This window comes from Crinia signifera, unplaced genomic scaffold, assembly GCF_055691185.1.
Source record: "Crinia signifera unplaced genomic scaffold, ASM5569118v1 HAP2_SCAFFOLD_668, whole genome shotgun sequence".
NCBI lineage: Eukaryota > Metazoa > Chordata > Amphibia > Anura > Myobatrachidae > Crinia > Crinia signifera.
The window spans coordinates 2,595-25,066 of record NW_028142566.1 but is presented as its reverse complement, the minus strand read 5'-3'; the positions used below and the strand labels follow the sequence as shown (position 1 = coordinate 25,066).

Sequence of the window (22,472 nt, the reverse complement as noted above, 5' to 3'; positions counted from 1 at the left end):
TAGATCTGTTGGAATATGGGGGCGTAGTTTAATTTATAGAGTTGTCCTAGATGTCTGGGGATTTGTGTGCCTAAATAAGTAAATGAATTAGTGGCCCAAGCAAATGGTACACTTTTAGTGAAGTCAGTGGGTAGAGGGTGCGATGCCAGGGAAAGTGCCTTGGATTTTTGCATGTTGATTGCGAAGCCCGATATTTCTTTGAAGTGATTGAATAGATGTATAATGTGATGGAGAGACTCCGTCGGGTTGGAAATATATAGTAGGATGTCATCCGCAAATGCGGTGAGCTTCACAACCCTGGATCCGATTGCTATGCCCTTGAAGATGGTGTCGGCTTCTAGGAGGCGTAGAAATGGGTCCAGAGCTAAATTGAATAACAGGGGCGATAAAGGGCAACCCTGGCGGGTGCCCCTCTGCATCTCTATTGGGTCGCCAAGGGTACCGTTTACCATGATTCTAGTTGTGGGGGATTTATATAGATACTTAATAAAGTCTATCAGTGTTGTGTTGAAGCCTCTGTGTTCTAAAGTTTGGAAAAGGTGGGGCCATAGCACTGTGTCAAAAGCTTTTATGGTGTCGAGGCTTAGTAGAATATTGGTATGAGTGTTGGTTAGGGAAGATGATGCTACCGCTGCTATGGCTGTTCTTATGCCTTTCACTGAGTGTCTTCCACGGATAAATCCTAGTTGTGTTGGCGTGAGAAGATCAGGGAGTACCGTTTGCATCCTATCCGCTATGATTTTGGCTAGTAATTTTATGTCTGTGTTTATTAGACTAATGGGCCTGTAGGACTCTACTAATTGAGGATCTTTTTGTGGTTTGGGTAACAATATGGTGGTCGTGTTTGTTAGATGTGGGAAAGGGGTATGGTGTGTGAGGAGGTTGTTAAACAGGTCCGTGAGTGCCGGGGCTAGTTGGTGTTGAAGGAGTTTAAAGTATTCATTTGATAGGCCGTCTGGGCCAGGGGATTTTCCCAGATGAGAAGAAGTGATTGCCTTTAAAACCTCCTCTAGGTGTATAGGTTCTGTTAGTATGTCGCTTTGTGATGGGGTTAGCTTTGGGAGGTGTAATTGGTGAAATAAATCTGCTTGGTTTGCTGTGTCTGTTGTGTGGTCTCTATACAATGTTATGAAGTATCTTTCAAATTCTGCGAGTATGTCAGGGGTGTTGGTAGATAGTTGTCCGGACTGTGGGTTGCGTATTGCCGTGACATATGTGCGTTTATGTTTAGGTCTGGACATGTTGGCCAGCAGTTTGCCTGTTTTATTACCCCACCTAAAGAATTTTTGTTTTGTGTAGAGTACGTCTTTTTTGGCCTGTTCCAGTAGGTGGGTGTCTAGGAGCTGTTTCGTTTCTTGGTATTTAAGTAATAAGGATAAGGGGCACTAATTTTAAACAGAATGTAAAACAGATTTCATGTTTGCAGAAAAATCGTCGACATGTAAAAACTCTCTCTCTCTCTTTGTAATGTATACGGTCACCATTTCTGACCTACAGCCTATTTTTTATTAATTGCATTTTGAAATTGTTATCATAGTATGCATTTTGCTCTGTGAAAATGAACTATGTGACAGTATAGCTTAGCAATGTTGACTATAAACAAATTAAGAAAAGCTAGTGATGTCAATGGTGTAGCCACCGTTGCTTGTTGTCGCTGTGTAGCCCAAGGCATAAAGGACATTTACCCAGGTTACTGTAAGGGCCTGCCATTGCGGCACAGTGCCCTTACTGGCATTTGGCCCTTATACCCCACCAGGTTACCTGCCTCTCAAACCTGATGTACAGCTTTATACATGCTAAGATTCTTTGGTAGGCTGCTGTGCTTTTATGTGGATTGTTTTTTGTGTGCAATAGTGAACTTGTGCCATATACATGATAGATTGATAATAGTCTGCAGACCTAATTTAAACATTTTTGATAGCGTATGAATGTATTTTATTTTCTATGAAATTGCAGAATATTCCAAGCATCTTTAAACATGGAAAAGAAAACCCAAAATAAACGTAAATACGAGGATGAACACAGAACATTCTTAACGGAATGGGAAAACTTGTATTTTTTCATAGATCACAAAGGCAAACCCCTCTGTCTGATATGCCAGACTGCACTAACACACTTCAAGTGTTCAAATCTTCAACGTCATTTTAGCACACATCATGCTAAAATGGACGAGGAATTCCCTATAGGTACTGAACTACGATCTCACAAGGTAAAAACTTTGAAGGGTCAAATTGCAAAACAAACACAAGTGTTCCAGAAATTTTCCAAACATTCTGAGACAGTTACACATGCCTCTTATAAAGTTGCTTGGAATATTGCCCGTGCAAAAAAACCTTATAATGAAGGTGAATTTGTTAAAAAATGTCTCACAGATGTAGTGTCCATCCTGTGCCCAGAAAATATAGCTCTGAAAAAAATGGTTTCAGACCTACAACTCTCACGACATACAGTTGAGCATAGAATATCAGACATAAATGTTTCTGTTGAATCTCAATTAACTTCTGATCTTCAAAAATGTGAATACCTCAGCATTGCACTAGACGAGTCTTGTGATGTCCAGGACAAATCTCAATTGGCAATATTTGTACGGACTGTTTCAAAGGATTGTGTAATCAAGGAAGAACTCCTTGATATAATGCCTTTAAAAGACCGAACCCGGGGCATTGATGTGAAAGAAACACTGATGGATGTTATGGCAAAATCAAAGTTGCCTATATCAAAGCTTACAGCAATGGCAACTGATGGGGCACCATCCATGGTTGGATCTGTGAATGGCCTTGTGGGACTGTGCCGGGCTGACAAACAGTTCCCTGACTTCTGGACGTTTCACTGCATCATCCATCGGGAGCAACTGGTATCTAAAAAGTTACATTTGGATCACGTAATGGATCCTGTCCTAAAAATAGTCAATTTTATTCGCACACATGCTCTCAATCACAGACAATTTAGGAATCTCATTGCTGAGCTTGACCAAGGTCTTCCAGGCGACCTGCCACTTTACTGTACCGTAAGGTGGCTTTCAAAAGGTAAAGTCTTATCTCGTTTTTTGGAACTTTTGAACCCTGTGAAGATTTTTATGGAAGCAAAAGGAAAGGAATACCCTGAGCTGTCAGATCCACAATGGGTTTTAGACCTGGCATTTCTTGTGGACATGCTGCGGCATCTCGACAGACTCAACCTGGATCTTCAAGGGAAATTCAAGATACTGCCTGACATGGTGCAAAGTATATTTTCTTTTATCAGCACACTCAATTTGTTCAATACTCAACTTCAAAAGGGAGATCTAACACATTTTCCTTTACTGTTAAAGGAAAGTGAACAAGTACCTGATATCTTAAAAAGTAGCACAGCACGGTATGCAATATTGACTGAAGAACTTAAAGACAGCTTTCTGGAAAGATTCCATGATCTACAGCTGAAAAAACCTCAGATTAGATTCCTAGTTGACCCTTTCAATACGGATGCCAACACTTTGAAAGCCCCTTTAGTCACAGATGAAGCAAGTACACAGATTGAGATGCTTGAATTTTATGAGGATGACCGACTTAAATCTGTCCTGAAAGATGGAACAATTGAGTTCTGGAGAACTGTACCAATGGAGAAATACCCCAATGTCAAATGTGCAGCACTCAGACTTTTATCAATGTTTGGTTCTACTTACCTTTGTGAGTCTTTTTTTTCTACACTAAAACAAGTTAAATCAAAGCATAGATCTGTTCTAACAGATACACATGTAAGAGAATTACTGCGAGTAGCGACAACCGCATATGACCCAGAATTTAAAAAAATGATTGATAACAAGGACTGTCAGAAGTCTCACTAAGAAAAAGGACAGCAGGGGACGTGGCATGACCGAGCTTCTGTGGACGCAGGGTAAGTGAACTTCACCGAAAATTTGAAAAATTATCCTGCCTGGGAGACCATAGGCACCCCACACCTACTCACCGGTGCTCCTAAAGCTCCCCTGCACTTTACAAGTTGTTCACTTGGTAACTGCCTGGTGTACCCTCGTTGTCTTTTAGTACTGGCATCCTGTGTGTGTGCTATCATTTATTTTAGCTACTCTGATCCTTATGCACAATAGGCATCTATGCCTTTCTATGTTTGGTGCTCGTAGCCCTGATTACTGCCTGGTCTTTGTTTGAAATGTTATTGGGACTTTTTTGCTCTTTATATAAATCTGGTGGTTGATAGGGGGCGTGGCTTGGCCGGGCATGTGAGTAGACGCTGACTCCGTGAGCTCCCTAATAATCCTCTTAAAAATCCTTATTCCTGCACCCTATACACGCCTGGGTTGCCCCAAACCAAGCACAGAGCCCCACCGCTGCATAGAGACTTCGTTTGTGCCAGCTTGAAGGCTCCAAAAGAACTCCTGCACCTGATCTCAGTGCAGCCTCGGACACTCACCGCGAGGCACGACCCGCCATCTTGCATCCTGACACACTCAGTGCCTGCGACGGGACCCTCTTCCCCTCCCGACGTCCACAAACAACAGCGGCAGGGTGAGACTCGCCCCATCTCCCCGCCTGACTGCTCTGCACAGAACCCGGAGAGCGGGTGTGACGTGCGTCCGCAGCTCCGTCCCCCCGCTCGGCGTACACAGCCTGGAGCGGCCGGCTGGACGTGGGAGCTAGCCGCCCTCCATTTCAACACCCCGCGGGAGGTGGCGGCTCCCTAAGGAGAATCGGCGGAGAGACAGGTGAGCCTGCCAGTGCCACTGGACAGCTTAGAGACGATACGGGAGGAAGCGGGGTAGGACACAGAGGCGGCATCCTCCCCCTATCCCTCACCCCAGATCCCTTCCTCTGGCTGAAACATACCCAATGCCCTACCCTAACCTCCAGAACCAACACCTCTCCTAAACCTCTGCCTTGGACACTTTTATCTGTCTGGGAGCCCTGTATACACTCCAGGTCCTAAGCCCTATACACCTGAGACTGGGCCTGATACTCCTGGCTTTTTTTTTCACCCTCCCCATTATTTCTCTTTTTTCAAGAGGAGCCATTTTGGAGGCACGGGGTACTCCCAATTGTCTACACAGCTTGCTCCCCCTGCTGGTCTTCTAAGAAATTACATTCCACGCTCCAGACATCCCAGCAGCAATGGGGAAATCTACTGCTGCAACAGCTACGGCTAAACTGGAAAAATATGCCCGCCCTTCCCAAGCCTCATCCTCACCTCAGCCCCCCCAGACCCCTAACCCCCCTCCACCTTCACAGGCAGAAGATGAACCACCGCCTCCTGAGAATCCTGCCCAATCCACGCAACAGATACTGGCCATATCGGCATCTGAACAGAGAGTCACCGATAAGATTGGCCAGGTGCAGTCAGACATTTCCCTCATTCGTCATGATATGCAAAAAATAAGAGAGAGAGTGGGAGAAGCGGAACATCACATATCTGACCTGGAAGATACAACCAACCCCCTTAAGACTGCGGTCGCTGACTTAACCACACAGATGTCAGCTGTCAAGTCTAAGCTCTCGGATATGGAGGGGCGGCTGCGTCGCAACAATGTACGCTTTGTGGGCCTCCCCGAGAGAGCGGAGGGTTCTGCCCCTGAGAAGTTCCTCGAGAGGTGGCTCCGGGACCTGTTTCCAGATGGAGACTTTAGTCAACACTTCGCGGTTGAAAGGGCCCATCGTCTTCCTGCTAGGGCCCCACCTCCGGGTGCACCCCCATGTACATTCATCGCCCGCTTCTTGCACTACAGGGACAGAGATGCCGTCCTCCGTCTTGCCCGTGTACAGGGTCCCCTAAAGTTTGACAACCAAGTTGTGGCAGCGTATCCAGATTTCGCCGCGGACATCCAGAAGACAAGAGCCCAGTTTCTCCAGGTCAAGAGAAAACTCCGAGACCGCCAGATCCAATACTCCATGCTCTTCCCGGCGCGTCTGCGGGTAGTATTGGATGGAGACTCTCACTTCTTTAACACTCCACAAGAGGCTGAACACTGGCTTGATCGTAGGCCATAACGCTCTGACTGACCTTCCACATGTGAGCATAAATGTTCTGTTTTCTCTAAGAGGTGGACTTCTGTCATATCAATGCTTAATTGTGTTTTATGCAAGCAACTCAGGCTATCTAATCTTTTTTTTTTTTTCTAAATCTAATCCTCATACAGGAAATGTGTTCCCAAATGGAGCTTAATGCTAGGAAATAGTTAACAGATAGGTAACCGCTGGTCTCTATACCCCGAGGGTTTTTTTTCTTCTCTCGTCTTCTCTCTTTTTATAGTTATCTGTTAGTTAGGTTATCTGTTTAGGTTACTAGGGATCCAAAGTATATCTAATGTTCGATAGGTATACCGGGTGGGCTGGGATGTTGGGGTTGTTTTTTCTCCCTGTACTCTTTCTCCTTCCCTTTTTCTTTTCCCCATTATTTATTTTAAAATGTAAAATGGCAATCTATACAATTCTACTAAGATGTGCTTGCAAAAATGAATATATGTGCAGGTATAGACGTCGGGTGTTGACGATTCTCACAAAAGATACACTAGCATTAACGACATTTAAAGCAAAGGGACTTAGACTATGGGTGTATTCCCTCTTCCATATCCTTATGGCCCGAAAAAACTCATCTTCTTTTCTAGCTAACATCTATGTCTTTCTTCATCCTTTTATTACATCTGCTCTACACTACAAATGTCTCAGTCTCAACCTTTAGCGGGGCTCCGCATACTCGGCTGGAACGTCCGTGGACTTAATGACCGCATCAAGCGTTCCCTGGTCCTCTCAGAGATTAAAAAACACGGGGCAGACATAGTGTGCCTATCGGAAACCCACTTGGTAGGAACTAGATCCATGTCCCTTAAAAAACCCTGGGTGGGCCACATGTTCCACTCCACTTTTTCGCCCAATGCTAGAGGCGTATCTATTTTGGTCAAGAAAACCATTAATTTTCACCTCACTCACCACCAAATAGACCAATATGGTAGATATATTTTCCTTAGGGCACACATAAACCATACCCTTATGAACATACTTGCTGTATATATCCCCCCCCCCTATAGTAATGAGGTGCTCAGGAAGGCGGTAACGTTTTTGGCCTCTTTCCCATCAGCTCCAATTGTCTGTATAGGGGACTTCAATAATATTTTAGATAAACACTTGGACAAACTATCAGGCTCGGAGCGCCCTGCACTCCCCTCTGCCCCTTCCCCTACCCCGTTTGCAAAACTCAATCTGGTCGATGCTTGGAGATATAGACACCCAAAGCAAACACAATTCTCCTGCTACTCAGCGGGACATCAGGCATTCTCCAGAATAGACCTGGCACTTGTCTCTCCAGACCTTATACATAAAACGATGGCAACTAAATACCTACAAAGAGGGATATCAGACCACTCTCCTATAGTGATTACTCTTGATCTTATGCCACCAAAGGGTGCTGCTACTTGGAGACTGAATCCCTTCTGGCTTACCCTCATGGTGGATGATGAGAGATTGGTTGGGGAGTGGAGAGATTTCCAGGAGAATAATGTCTCCTGTACAGACTCTGGTATACGACACGACACGTTTAAAGCCGTTATGCGGGGATCCCTTATAAAAAATATAGCAGCCATTAAAAAAGCTAGTAGGGCGGAGGAAGTGAAGCTGGAGAAAATATGCTCCCAGAGTGAGGCCACATATTTAGAGTCAGGATTACTTGGGGATAGGGAAAGGTGGGATGGGGCACGTAAGGCTTGGACTGACTATCTACTAGATAAGTCCAAGCGTAGCCTCCTCTTCTCCTCGCATGCTAGATACTCCCAGTCGGATGTAAGTGGCACCTACTTGGCATATCTAGCCCGAGATGACAGGACAATGAACTCTGTTCAAAAAATCTGCGACCCTCGGGGTATGGAATACTTCACCACCCCTGACATCGCTCAGACCTTCTTGTCATTCTATTCCTCGCTGTACTTGTCTCGGGCGACATACACCCCGATCCAACTAACCCAATACCTCTCACAGATCCCAATCCCCACCCTCTCCCAGAACTCTATTGACCTCTCAGAAGCGGATATTACAGCCTCGGAGGTTGAGGCAGCTATTGCCTCTTTCCCAAACAAAAAATCCCCCGGTAGCGATGGCATCCCGATAGAGGTGTACAAAAAACACAAGGAATACTTCATCCCTTATCTCCTCCAGTTATATAACGATCTTACACGGTGTGGCGGTCTCCCCCCATCTATGTCAGAGGCAATAATAGTGGTGATCCTAAAACCTGGAAAAGACCCTACCCTCCCAGATTCCTATCGCCCTATCTCACTCCTCCAAACAGACGTGAAGATACTAGCAAAAATTCTAGCAATTAGACTCAACGCAGTGATCACCACGGTGATACACGAAGACCAATCGGGCTTTATGCCAGGGCGGTCCACAACCCGAAATCTTAGGCGGCTCTTTTGTCATTTGCAGGGGGGTACAAACTGCGGGGAGGGGGCGGTGGTAGTGTCACTTGATGCGGCCAAAGCCTTCGACTCCGTTGAATGGGGTTACCTATGGGAGGTCCTGCAGCGTTTCGCTTTTGGTCCTGTTTTTATTAATTGGGTCCGTCTCCTCTATTCCTCCCCGAAGGCCCGTATGTTGGTCAATGGGTTCGTGACATCGGCATTTACACTTCACAGAGGGACTAGACAGGGATGCCCTCTATCCCCCACCCTCTTAGCTATAGAACCATTGGCTATCTTGCTCCGTACATCCCCACTGATTAAAGGTATCCCCCTGGGGGGACAGACTGATGTGGTCGCCTTATATGCAGACGATACTCTCCTTTTTCTTAATGACGCTGAAACCTCCCTCCAGGCTATGTTGGAAATTGTAGAGACATTTGGGGCGTTCTCGGGCCTCCTGATAAACTGGGGGAAATCTAGCATCCTTCCTATTTCAGGCATAATTCCAAATGAACTGATTTCCTCCTCCCCCCTCCAGTGGGTCCTAAAATTCAAATATCTGGGGGTCTGGGTCACCCCTAGGGTGACTGACTTCAGATCGCTTAATATCGACCCGGTCACTACTGAAGTTAAGGGGCGTATTCACCAATGGAGGAAACTCCCCCTCATAGTTATGGGACGAGTCAATCTCACCAAAATGACAATACTCCCCAAGTATCTATATTTGCTGCAACATTCCCCGGTTTATATACCCAAGCATACCTTTATGAGTATAAATAGCCTAATCTCATCTTTTATTTGGGGGAATAGACCACCTAGAATTGCATTCAGAACACTAACTAAATCAAGAGTGGATGGAGGCCTGGGTCTTCCAAATATCCAAGCATATTATATAGCAGCCCAACTAGCGCACCTCTCAGACTGGATCCTGGGACGATGTGGGTCTACCTTTGAGTGCGCCTATGCCGAGTGTGTGGGGTCCCGCCTTTCTCCAATTCAATTCCTTCTCTCCTGTCCTTTCACTCCTACTACTTCTCCTCTTTTTCGACAGGCGCTAATGGTGTGGCGACAAGCACATAAGATGTGCGGCTGGGGTGGTGTGGAGGTGGAGACCCCTCTGTGGTATAACAGAACTTACCCTGAATTTAGGAGACTCTCGTCTGAGGGTTTTTGGATGGGGGTGGGTCTAAAATCTGTTTCCCAGCTGTTTCTGGAGGGAACTATTAAAACATTCCAACAGCTGTCTGAAGAATTCCAGCTGTCAAACAGGCTTTTCTTCCGATACCTACAGCTGAGACATGCCGCTCAGGCCCAGTTTAGTAATCTCCCTCCCCCCACCTCCCCAATTAAAACCCTTCTTAACAACTTGTCTACAAAGGGCCAGGTGTCTGCTATATACAGCTACCTTATCGGACAAATAGAGTGTGACAGTTTGGACTTAGATCAGATGACATGTGCCCTAGATGTACCTCACCTGCGGCTGACTTCTGGCACATGCTCTGGTCCTGCCCACAGATCTATGCATTCTGGGAAGCGGTTTGGACAGATATAGGTATCACTGAACCCTCAATCCCAGCCTTTGATCCCAAATACTGCATGTTTGCCCTTGACCTTGAAGAAAATTTATCGCCCGCAATATATAAATATGTACTCTGTCTAACAACTCTGGCTAAGGTCCTTATCGCCAGGAAGTGGTTCGATGTTACGTGTCCAAATATCTATAATTGGAGAGCCTTGGTGAATGAGGTCTCCGGGCATGAGAGATTCACCTACAGAGTTAGGGGCTCTCCCGCCTCATACCTGAATAAGTGGAGCAGATGGACGTCCTCTAGATTTGCCACAGCTATTGACGTTCAACACAATCTTAATAACGGCTGAATTAACTAATAAAGCTGGCTATTAGTGTGTCAAGTATAAAGATGACTCAGCACCTCCATTCACCCTCGACTATGCACATCTTTTAATCATGACAATGTACAACTGCCATATGCATGATACTATCCTAGGATTTTCAATTGTTCTCTTTCTATTTTACTTTTTCCCTCTCTTCCCTTTTTATATATATTTTTTTTTTCCTCTTCCTTCCTCTTCTCTCCTCTAATACTTTATTTTCCTTCTATCTGTCTCTCCTCCTTAAAGGAGAAAGTAAGCTCTTAAAGCAGTTTAGCTATTTAGATATAAAGTTGAAAAAATAAATAATTTGGATTTCATATGCAAAGCACGAAGTGTACAACTATATTATTTAAGCATTCAATCTTTCGGATGGACTATACAAGAAATACACAAGAAATGTTTAATGAGAATGAGATGCTTTATTATCATTGCTCCTAACAGATATTAATGTACCTCTGTTATAACTGTATGCTTGTGCTTGATGTACACTTTTTATGCAATAAAAATCTACACAATTAAAAAAAAAAAAATCTGGTGGTTGATATTTCACTGGCGGTGTTCTGGCCACCACCCTACTGCTGGACTATTCTACAATCTACCAACGTTGACATGGCTGATCTTCTGAACCTGTTGCTCATGTATGTAAAGATTTCTCCTGCTAATTGTGCCACCTTTTTAGCTCCTGCTAAAGAGGATTTAACACAAATCTGTCTCACAGACCCAGGAGGAAAATCGATTATTGTTCCAAAGTTGAAAGTTAATAAAAAATGTTTTTAAAAAAATACACATTTTATGTACTCTTTCCATGCGGTTGTCTTTTCATGTGCTTGTCTGCTTGTTTACACAAAGGCCCTTATTCAGATCTGAGTGCAGCACAAATTTGTTTTCAAAATGGGAAAAACCATGTACACTGCAGGTGGGGCAGATGTAATGTGCAGAGAGAGTTAGATTTGGGTGGGGTGTGCTGAAACTGAAATCTTATTTGCAGTGTAAAAATAAAACCGCCAATATTTTCCATGCACAGAAACAAAATAACTCAACCAAATCTAACTCTCCTTGCACATGTTACATTTGCCACTCCTGCAGTGCACATGGTGTTGCACATTTTGAGAACAAATTTGTACTGCGATCATATCTGAATAAGGGCCAAAGTCATGCTCCTTCAAATGTTATTTTAAGGCCAAGCCACGCCCTATTTAAAAATGGGGCGTGGTCTTCCGGGAGCTAGGTCACGCCCATTTTTTATTGTTGCGGCTCTTTGACTTAACAGAATTTTTTTGGGGGCTCTTCAGCTCAGATGGGTTGGCCACCCCTGCTCTATCACCTATCCTCTATCACCTATCCCCTATCCTCTATCACCTATCCTCTATCACCTATCCTCTATCACCTATCCTCTATCACCTATCCTCTATCACCTATCCTCTATCACCTATCCCCTATCCTCTATCCCCTATCCTCTATCACCTATCCCCTATTAAATATCCTCTATCCCCTATCCTCTATCACCTATCCCCTATTAAATATCCTCTATCCCCTATCCTCTATCACCTATCCCCTATCACCTATCCCCTATCACCTATCCCCAATCACCTATCCTTTATCACCTATCCCCTATCCTCTATCACCTTTCCCCTATCACCTATCCCCTATCATCTATCCCCTATCATCTATCACCTATCCCCTATCCCCTATCACCTATCCCCTATCACCTATCCCCTATCACCTATCCCCTATCATCTATCCCCTATCACCTATCCCCTATCACCTATCCTCTATCACCTATCCCCTATCATCTATCACCTATCCCCTATCATCTATCCTCTATCATCTATCACCTATCCCCTATCATCTATCACCTATCCCCTATCATCTATCACCTATCCTCTATCATCTATCACCTATCCCCTATCCTCTATCCCCTATCCTCTATCCCCTATCACCTATCCCCTATCATCTATCACCTATCCAATATCATCTATCCCCTATCCCCTATCATCTATCACCTATCCCCTATCATCTATCACCTATCCTCTATCATCTATCACCTATCCCCTATCCTCTATCCCCTATCACCTATCCCCTATCCTCTATCACCTATCATCTATCACCTATCCTCTATCACTTATCCCCTATAACCTATCCCCTATCACCTATCCTCTATCACCTATCCCCTATCACTTATCCCCTATCCTCTATCACCTATCCCCTATCCTCTATCACCTATCCCCTATCACCTATCCCCTATCATCTATCCCCTATCACCTATCCCCTATCCTCTATCACATATCCCCTATCACCTATCCCCTATCACCTATCCCCTATCCTCTATCATCTATCACCTATCCTCTATCACCTATCCCCTATCTCCTATCCCCTATCATCTATCACCTATCCCCTATCCTCTATCACCTATCCCCTATCCTCTATCACCTATCCTCTATCACCTATCCCCTATCATCTATCACCTATCCCCTATCATCTATCCTCTATCCTCTATCACCTATCCCCTATCACCTATCCCCTATCACCTATCCTCTATCACCTACCCCCTATCATCTATCACCTATCCTCTATCCCCTATCCTCTATCCCCTATCACCTATCCCCTATCCACTATCCTCTATCACCTATCCCCTATAATCTATCACCTATCCTCTATCACCTATCCCCTATCATCTATCACCTATCCTCTATCACCTATCCCCTATCACCTATCCCCTATCACCTATCCTCTATCACCTATCCCCTATCACCTATCCCCTATCACCTATCCCCTATCATCTATCACCTATCCCCTATCATCTATCACCTATCCTCTATCACCTATCCTCTATCCCCTATCCCCTATCCTCTATCCCCTATCACCTATCCTCTATCACCTATCCTCTATCCCCTATCACCTATCCTCTATCACCTATCATCTATCACCTATCCCCTATCACCTATCCCCTATCCCCTATCCCCTATCCTCTATCACCTTTCCCCTATCCCCTATCACCTATCCTCTATCATCTATCACCTATCCCCTATCACCTATCCCCTATCACCTATCCCCTATCATCTATCACCTATCCTCTATCCCCTATCACCTATCCTCTATCACCTATCCTCTATCACCTATCCCCTATCACTTATCCCCTATCCTTTATCACCTATCCCCTATCCTCTATCACCTATCCTCTATCACCTATCCCCTATCATCTATCCCCTATCACCTATCATCTATCACCTATCCCCTATCACCTATCCTCTATCACCTATCCCCTATCACCTATCCCCTATCCTCTATCATCTATCACCTATCCTCTATCACCTATCCCCTATCACCTATCCCCTATCCTCTATCACCTATCCCCTATCCTCTATCACCTATCCTCTATCACCTATCCTCTATCACCTATCCCCTATCTTCTATCACCTATCCCCTATCATCTATCCTCTATCATCTATCACCTATCCCCTATCCTCTATCATCTATCCCCTATCACCTATCCCCTATCCCCTATCCTCTATCACCTACCCCCTATCATCTATCACCTATCCTCTATCCTCTATCCCCTATCCTCTATCACCTATCCCCTATCACCTATCCTCTATCACCTATCCCCTATCACCTATCATCTATCCCCTATCACCTATCCTCTATCACCTATCCCCTATCACCTATCATCTATCCCCTATCCTCTATCACCTATCCTCTATCACCTATCCCCTATCACCTATCATCTATCACCTATCCCCTATCATCTATCACCTATTCCCTATCCTCTATCACCTATCCTCTATCCCCTATCCTCTATCCCCTATCCTCTATCACCTATCCTCTATCACCTATCACCTATCCTCTATCACCTATCCCCTATCACCTATCCCATATCACCTATCCCCTATCACCTATCCCCTATCACCTATCCTCTATCACCTTTCCCCTATCACCTATCCCCTATCACCTATCATCTATCACCTATCCCCTATCACCTATCCCCTATCCTCTATCACCTATCACCTATCCCCTATCACCTATCCCCTATCACCTATCCTCTATCACCTTTCCCCTATCACCTATCCCCTATCACCTATCCTCTATCATCTATCACCTATCCCCTATCACCTATCCCCTATCCCCTATCCCCTATCACCTATCCCCTATCACCTATCCCCTATCACCTATCCTCTATCACCTATCCCCTATCACCTATCCCCTATCACCTATCATCTATCCCCTATCACCTATCCCCTATCACCTATCACCTATCCTCTATCACCTATCCCCTATCACCTATCCCCTATCACCTATCCCCTATCTCCTATCCCCTATCACCTATCCCCTATCCTCTATCATCTATCACCTATCCTCTATCACCTATCCCCTATCTCCTATCACCTATCCCCTATCATCTATCACCTATCCCCTATCCTCTATCACCTATCCCCTATCACCTATCCCCTATCACCTATCCCCTATCACCTATCCCCTATCATCTATCAACTATCCTCTATCACCTATCCTCTATCCCCTATCCTCTATCCCCTATCACCTATCCTCTATCACCTATCCCCTATCCTCTATCCCCTATCACCTATCCTCTATCACCTATCACCTATCCCCTATCACCTATCCCCTATCACCTATCCCCTATCCTCTATCACCTTTCCCCTATCACCTATCCCCTATCCTCTATCATCTATCACCTATCCCCTATCACCTATCCCCTATCACCTATCCCCTATCACCTATCCCCTATCATCTATCACCTATCCTCTATCACCTATCCCCTATCCAAGATCCCCTATCACCTATCCTCTATCACCTATCCTCTATCACCTATCCCCTATCACTTATCCCCTATCCTTTATCACCTATCCCCTATCCTCTATCACCTATCCTCTATCACCTATCCCCTATCATCTATCCCCTATCACCTATCATCTATCACCTATCCCCTATCACCTATCCTCTATCACCTATCCCCTATCACCTATCCCCTATCCTCTATCATCTATCACCTATCCTCTATCACCTATCCCCTATCCTCTATCACCTATCCCCTATCCTCTATAACCTATCCTCTATCACCTATCCTCTATCACCTATCCCCTATCATCTATCACCTATCCCCTATCATCTATCCTCTATCATCTATCACCTATCCCCTATCATCTATCCTCTATCATCTATCACCTATCCCCTATCATCTATCACCTATCCCCTATCCCCTATCACCTATCCTCTATCACCTACCCCCTATCATCTATCACCTATCCCCTATCCTCTATCCCCTATCCCCTATCCTCTATCACCTATCCCCTATCACCTATCCTCTATCACCTATCCCCTATCACCTATCATCTATCCCCTATCACCTATCCTCTATCACCTATCCCCTATCATCTATCCCCTATCACCTATCCTCTATCCTCTATCACCTATCCCCTATCACCTATCATCTATCACCTATCCCCTATCATCTATCACCTATCCCCTATCCTCTATCACCTATCCTCTATCCCCTATCCTCTATCCCCTATCCCTATCACCTATCCTCTATCACCTATCCCCTATCCTCTATCCCCTATCACCTATCCTCTATCTCCTATCCCCTATCACCTATCCCATATCACCTATCACCTATCCCCTATCACCTATCCCCTATCACCTATCCTCTATCACCTATCCCCTATCACCTATCCCCTATCACCTATCCCCTATCACCTAACCCCTATCCTCTATCACCTTTCCCCTATCCCCTATCCTCTATCATCTATCACCTATCCCCTATCACCTATCCCCTATCACCTATCCCCTATCATCTATCACCTATCCTCTATCCCCTATCCCCTATCACCTATCCTCTATCACCTATCCTCTATCACCTATCCCCTATCACTTATCCCCTATCCTTTATCACCTATCCCCTATCCTCTATCACCTATCCTCTATCACCTATCCCCTATCATCTATCCCCTATCACCTATCATCTATCACCTATCCCCTATCACCTATCCTCTATCACCTATCCCCTATCACCTATCCCCTATCCTCTATCATCTATCACCTATCCTCTATCACCTATCCCCTATCACCTATCCCCTATCCTCTATCACCTATCCCCTATCCTCTATCACCTATCCTCTATCACCTATCCTCTATCACCTATCCCCTATCTTCTATCACCTATCCCCTATCATCTATCCTCTATCATCTATCACCTATCCCCTATCCTCTATCATCTATCACCTATCCCCTATCACCTATCCCCTATCACCTATCCTCTATCACCTACCCCCTATCATCTATCACCTATCCTCTATCCCCTATCCTCTATCCCCTATCCTCTATCACCTATCCCCTATCACCTATCCTCTATCACCTATCCCCTATCACCTATCATCTATCCCCTATCACCTATCCTCTATCACCTATCCCCTATCACCTATCATCTATCCCTATCCTCTATCACCTATCCTCTATCACCTATCCCCTATCACCTATCATCTATCACCTATCCCCTATCATCTATCACCTATCACCTATTCCCTATCCTCTATCACCTATCCTCTATCCCCTATCCTCTATCCCCTATCCTCTATCACCTATCCTCTATCACCTATCACCTATCCTCTATCACCTATCCCCTATCACCTATCCCATATCACCTATCCCCTATCACCTATCCCCTATCACCTATCACCTATCCCCTATCACCTATCACCTATCCCCTATCCTCTATCATCTATCACCTATCACCTATCCCCTATCACCTATCCCCTATCACCTATCCTCTATCACCTTTCCCCTATCACCTATCCCCTATCACCTATCCTCTATCATCTATCACCTATCCCCTATCACCTATCCCCTATCACCTATCCCCTATCCCCCTATCACCTATCCCCTATCACCTATCCCCTATCACCTATCCCCTATCACCTATCACCTATCCTCTATCACCTATCCCCTATCACCTATCCCCTATCACCTATCATCTATCCCCTATCACCTATCCCCTATCACCTATCCCCTATCACCTATCCTCTATCACCTATCCCCTATCACCTATCCCCTATCACCTATCTCCTATCCCCTATCACCTATCCCCTATCCTCTATCATCTATCACCTATCGTCTATCACCTATCCCCTATCTCCTATCACCTATCCCCTATCATCTATCACCTATCCCCTATCCTCTATCACCTATCCCCTATCACCTATCCCCTATCACCTATCCCCTATCATCTATCACCTATCCCCTATCATCTATCACCTATCCTCTATCACCTATCCTCTATCCCCTATCCTCTATCCCCTATCACCTATCCTCTATCACCTATCCCCTATCCTCTATCCCCTATCACCTATCCTCTATCACCTATCACCTATCCCCTATCACCTATCCCCTATCCCCTATCCCCTATCCTCTATCACCTTTCCCCTATCACCTATCCCCTATCCTCTATCATCTATCACCTATCCCCTATCACCTATCCCCTATCCCCTATCACCTATCCCCTATCATCTATCACCTATCCTCTATCACCTATCCCCTATCCAAGATCCCCTATCACCTATCCTCTATCACCTATCCTCTATCACCTATCCCCTATCACTTATCCCCTATCCTTTATCACCTATCCCCTATCCTCTATCACCTATCACCTATCCTCTATCACCTATCCCCTATCATCTATCCCCTATCACCTATCATCTATCACCTATCCCCTATCACCTATCCTCTATCACCTATCCCCTATCACCTATCCCCTATCCTCTATCATCTATCACCTATCCTCTATCACCTATCCCCTATCCTCTATCACCTATCCCCTATCCTCTATAACCTATCCTCTATCACCTATCCCCTATCATCTATCACCTATCCCCTATCATCTATCCTCTATCATCTATCACCTATCCCCTATCATCTATCCTCTATCATCTATCACCTATCCCCTATCATCTATCACCTATTCCCTATCCCCTATCACCTATCCTCTATCACCTACCCCCTATCATCTATTACCTATCCCCTATCCCCTATCCTCTATCCCCTATCCCCTATCCTCTATCACCTATCCCCTATCACCTATCCTCTATCACCTATCCCCTATCACCTATCATCTATCCCCTATCACCTATCCTCTATCACCTATCATCTATCCCCTATCACCTATCCTCTATCCTCTATCACCTATCCCCTATCATCTATCACCTATCCCCTATCATCTATCACCTATCCCCTATCCTCTATCACCTATCCTCTATCCCCTATCCTCTATCCCCTATCCTCTATCACCTATCCTCTATCACCTATCCCCTATCACCTATCCTCTATCTCCTATCCCATATCACCTATCACCTATCCCCTATCACCTATCCTCTATCACCTATCCCCTATCACCTATCCCCTATCACCTATCCCCTATCCCCTATCACCTAACCCCTATCATCTATCACCTATCACCTATCCCCTATCATCTATCACCTATCCTCTATCCCCTATCCCCTATCACCTATCCCCTATCCCCTATCACCTATCCCCTATCCTCTATCACCTATCCCCTATCATCTATCACCTATCACCTATGCTTTATCACCTATCACCTATCCCCTATCCCCTATCACCTATACTCTATCCCCTATCCTCTATCACCTATCCTCTATCCCCTATCACCTATCCTCTATCACCTATCCCCTATCACCTATCCCCTATCTCCTATCTCCTATCCCCTATCCTCTATCCCTATCCCCTATCCTCTATCCCCTATCCTCTATCCCCTATCCTCTATCACCTATCCCCTATCCTCTATCCCCTATCACCTATCCCCTATCACCTATCCCTATCACCTATCCCCTATCACCTATCCTCTATCACCTATCCCCTATCACCTATCCTCTATCCCCTATCACCTATCCCCTATCATCTATCCCCTATCACCTATCCCCTATCACCTATCATCTATCACCTATCACCTATCCCCTATCATCTATCACCTATCCCCTATCCGCTATCACCTATCCCCTATAATATATCCTCTATCACCTATCCCCTATCACCTATCCTCTATCACCTATCGCCTATCCCCTATCACCTATCCCCTATCATCTATCACCTATCCTCTATCACCTATCCCCTATCCTCTATCCCCTATCACCTATCTCCTATCCCCTATCACCTATCCTCTATCCCCTATCACCTATCCCCTATCACCTATCCCCTATCCTCTATCCCCTATCACTTATCCCCTATACCCTATCATCTATCCCCTATCTCCTATCCCCTATCACCTATCCCCTATCATCTATCACCTATCCCATATCACCTATCCCCTATCCCCTATCCTCTATCACCTATCACCTATCCCCTATCATCTATCCCCTATCCCCCTATCATCTATTACCTATCCTCTATCCCCTATCACCTATCCCCTATCACCTATCCCCTATCCTCTATCCCCTATCATCTATCACCTATCACCTATCCCCTATCATCTATCACCTATCCCCTATCATCTATCACCTATCCCCTATCACCTATCCCTATCACCTATGCTTTATCACCTATCCCCTATCCCCTATCACCTATCCCCTATCCCCTATCACCTATCCCCTTATCACCTATCCCCTATCATCTATCCCCTATCCCCTATCACATATCCCCTATCACCTATCCTCTGTCACCTATCCCCTATCCCCTATCATCTATCACCTATCCCCTATCACCTATCCCCTATCACCTATCACCTATCCCCTATCACCTATCACCTATCCCCTATCATCTATCCCCTATCCTCTATCACCTATCCCTATCCTCTATCACCTATCCTCTATCACCTATCCCCTATCACCTATCCCCTATCACCTATCCCCTATCCTCTATCCCCTATCCCCTATCATCTATCCCCTATCTCCTATCCCCTATCATCTATCACCTATCCCCTATCACCTATCCCCTATCCTCTATCCCCTATCACCTATCCCCTATCCTCTATCACCTATCCCCTATCATCTATCACCTATCATCTATCACCTATCCCCTATCACCTATCCCCTATCACCTATGCTTTATCACCTATCACCTATCCCCTATCACCTATCCCCTATAATCTATCCCCTATCACCTATCCCCTATCACCTATCCCCTATCCTCTATCACCTATCCCCTATCACCTATCCCCTATCACCTATCCCCTATCCTCTATCACCTATCCTCTATCACCTATCCCCTATCACCTATCCCCTATCATCTATCACCTATCCTCTATCACCTATCCCCTATCATCTATCACCTATCCCCTATCACCTATCCTCTATCACCTATCCCCTATCACCTATCCCCTATCTCCTATCATCTATCCCCTATCTCCTATCCCCTATCACCTATCCTCTATCACCTATCCCCTATCACCTATCCTCTATCCCCTATCATCTATCACCTATCCCCTATCCTCTATCACCTATCCCCTATCATCTATCACCTATCCCCTATCACCTATCCTCTATCACCTATCCCCTATCACCTATCCCCTATCATCTATCCCCTATCTCCTATCCCCTATCACCTATCCCCTATCCTCTATCACCTATCCCCTATCACCTATCCCCTATCACCTATCCTCTATCACCTATCCCCTATCCCCTATCACCTATCCCCTATCACCTATCCCCTATCTCCTATCCCCTATCACCTATCCCCTATCATCTATCACCTATCCCCTATCCTCTATCCCCTATCCTCTATCCCCTCTCATCTATCACCTATCCCCTATGATCTATCCCCTATCACCTATCCCTATCACCTATCCTCTATCACCTATCCCCTATCATCTATCACCTATCCCCTATCATCTATCCCCTATCCCCTATCCTCTATCCCCTATCCTCTATCACCTATCCCCTATCACCTATCCCCTATCCCCTATCCCCTATCATCTATCACCTATCACCTATCCTCTATCCCCTATACTCTATCACCTATCCCCTATCACCTATCCACTATCATCTATCCCCTATCACCTATCCCCTATCACCTATCCCCTATCCTATATCCTCTATCACCTATCCCCTATCACCTATCGCCTATCCCCTATCACCTATCCCCTATCATCTATCACCTATCCTCTATCACCTATCCCCTATCATCTATCACCTATCCCCTATCCTCTATCCCCTATCACCTATCCCCTATCACCTATCCTCTATCCCCTATCACCTATCACCTATCCCCTATCCTCTATCCCCTATCACCTATCCCCTATCATCTATCCCCTATCTCCTATCCCCTATCACCTATCCCCTATCATCTATCACCTATCCCCTATCACCTATCCTCTATCCCCTATCAACTATCCCCTATCCTCTATCACCTATCCCCTATCCCCTATCACCTATGCTTTATCCCCTATCACCTATCCCCTATCACCTATCCCCTATCACCTATCCCCTATCACCTATCCCCTATCATCTATCCCCTATCACCTATCCCCTATCACCTATCCCCTATCACCTATCCTCTATCACCTATCCCCTATCACCTATCCCCTATCCCCTATCACCTATCCCCTATCCCCTATCATCTATCCCCTATCTCCTATCCCCTATCCCCTATCATCTATCACCTATCACCTATCCCCTATCCCCTATCACCTATCCCCTATCACCTATCCCCTTTCCCCTATCATCTATCACCTATCCCCTATCACCTATGCTTTATCACCTATCACCTATCCCTATCCCCTATCATCTATCCCCTATCCTCTATCACCTATCCCCTATCACCTATCCCCTATCACCTATCCCCTATCACCTATGCTTTATCACCTATCACCTATCCCCTATCACCTATCACCTATCCCCTATCACCTAACCACTATCATCTATCACCTATCACCTATCCCCTATCATCTATCACCTATCCTCTATCCCCTATCACCTATCCCCTATCCCCTATCACCTATCCCCTATCACCTATCCCCTATCACCTATCCTCTATCACCTATCCCCTATCATCTATCACCTATCCCCTATCATCTAGTCACCTATCACCTATCCCCTATCACCTATCCCCTATCACCTATGCTTTATCACCTATCACCTATACTCTATCACCTATCCCCTATCTCCCTATCCCCTATCATCTATCACCTATCCCCTATCACCTATCCCCTATCCTCTATCACCTATCCCCTATCCTCTATCACCTA

General features: G+C 45.3%; 1 protein-coding gene across 1 annotated transcript; it reads left to right on the top strand.

Moving 5' to 3' along the window:
- Nucleotides 1–2,164: 2,164 nt before the first annotated feature.
- LOC146055957 (general transcription factor II-I repeat domain-containing protein 2B-like) lies at nucleotides 2,165–3,823 on the top strand. The gene has a single exon (XM_083168332.1). The coding sequence runs from the start codon at nucleotides 2,165–2,167 to the stop codon at nucleotides 3,821–3,823; it is 1,659 nt and encodes a 552-aa protein (XP_083024458.1).
- Nucleotides 3,824–22,472: the final 18,649 nt, after the last annotated feature.

What these genes read in the sequence shown, in the direction of transcription:
- LOC146055957 (XM_083168332.1), top strand. Translation starts at nt 2,165, where the DNA reads ATGGACGAGGAATTCCCTATAGGTACTGAACTACGATCTCACAAGGTA.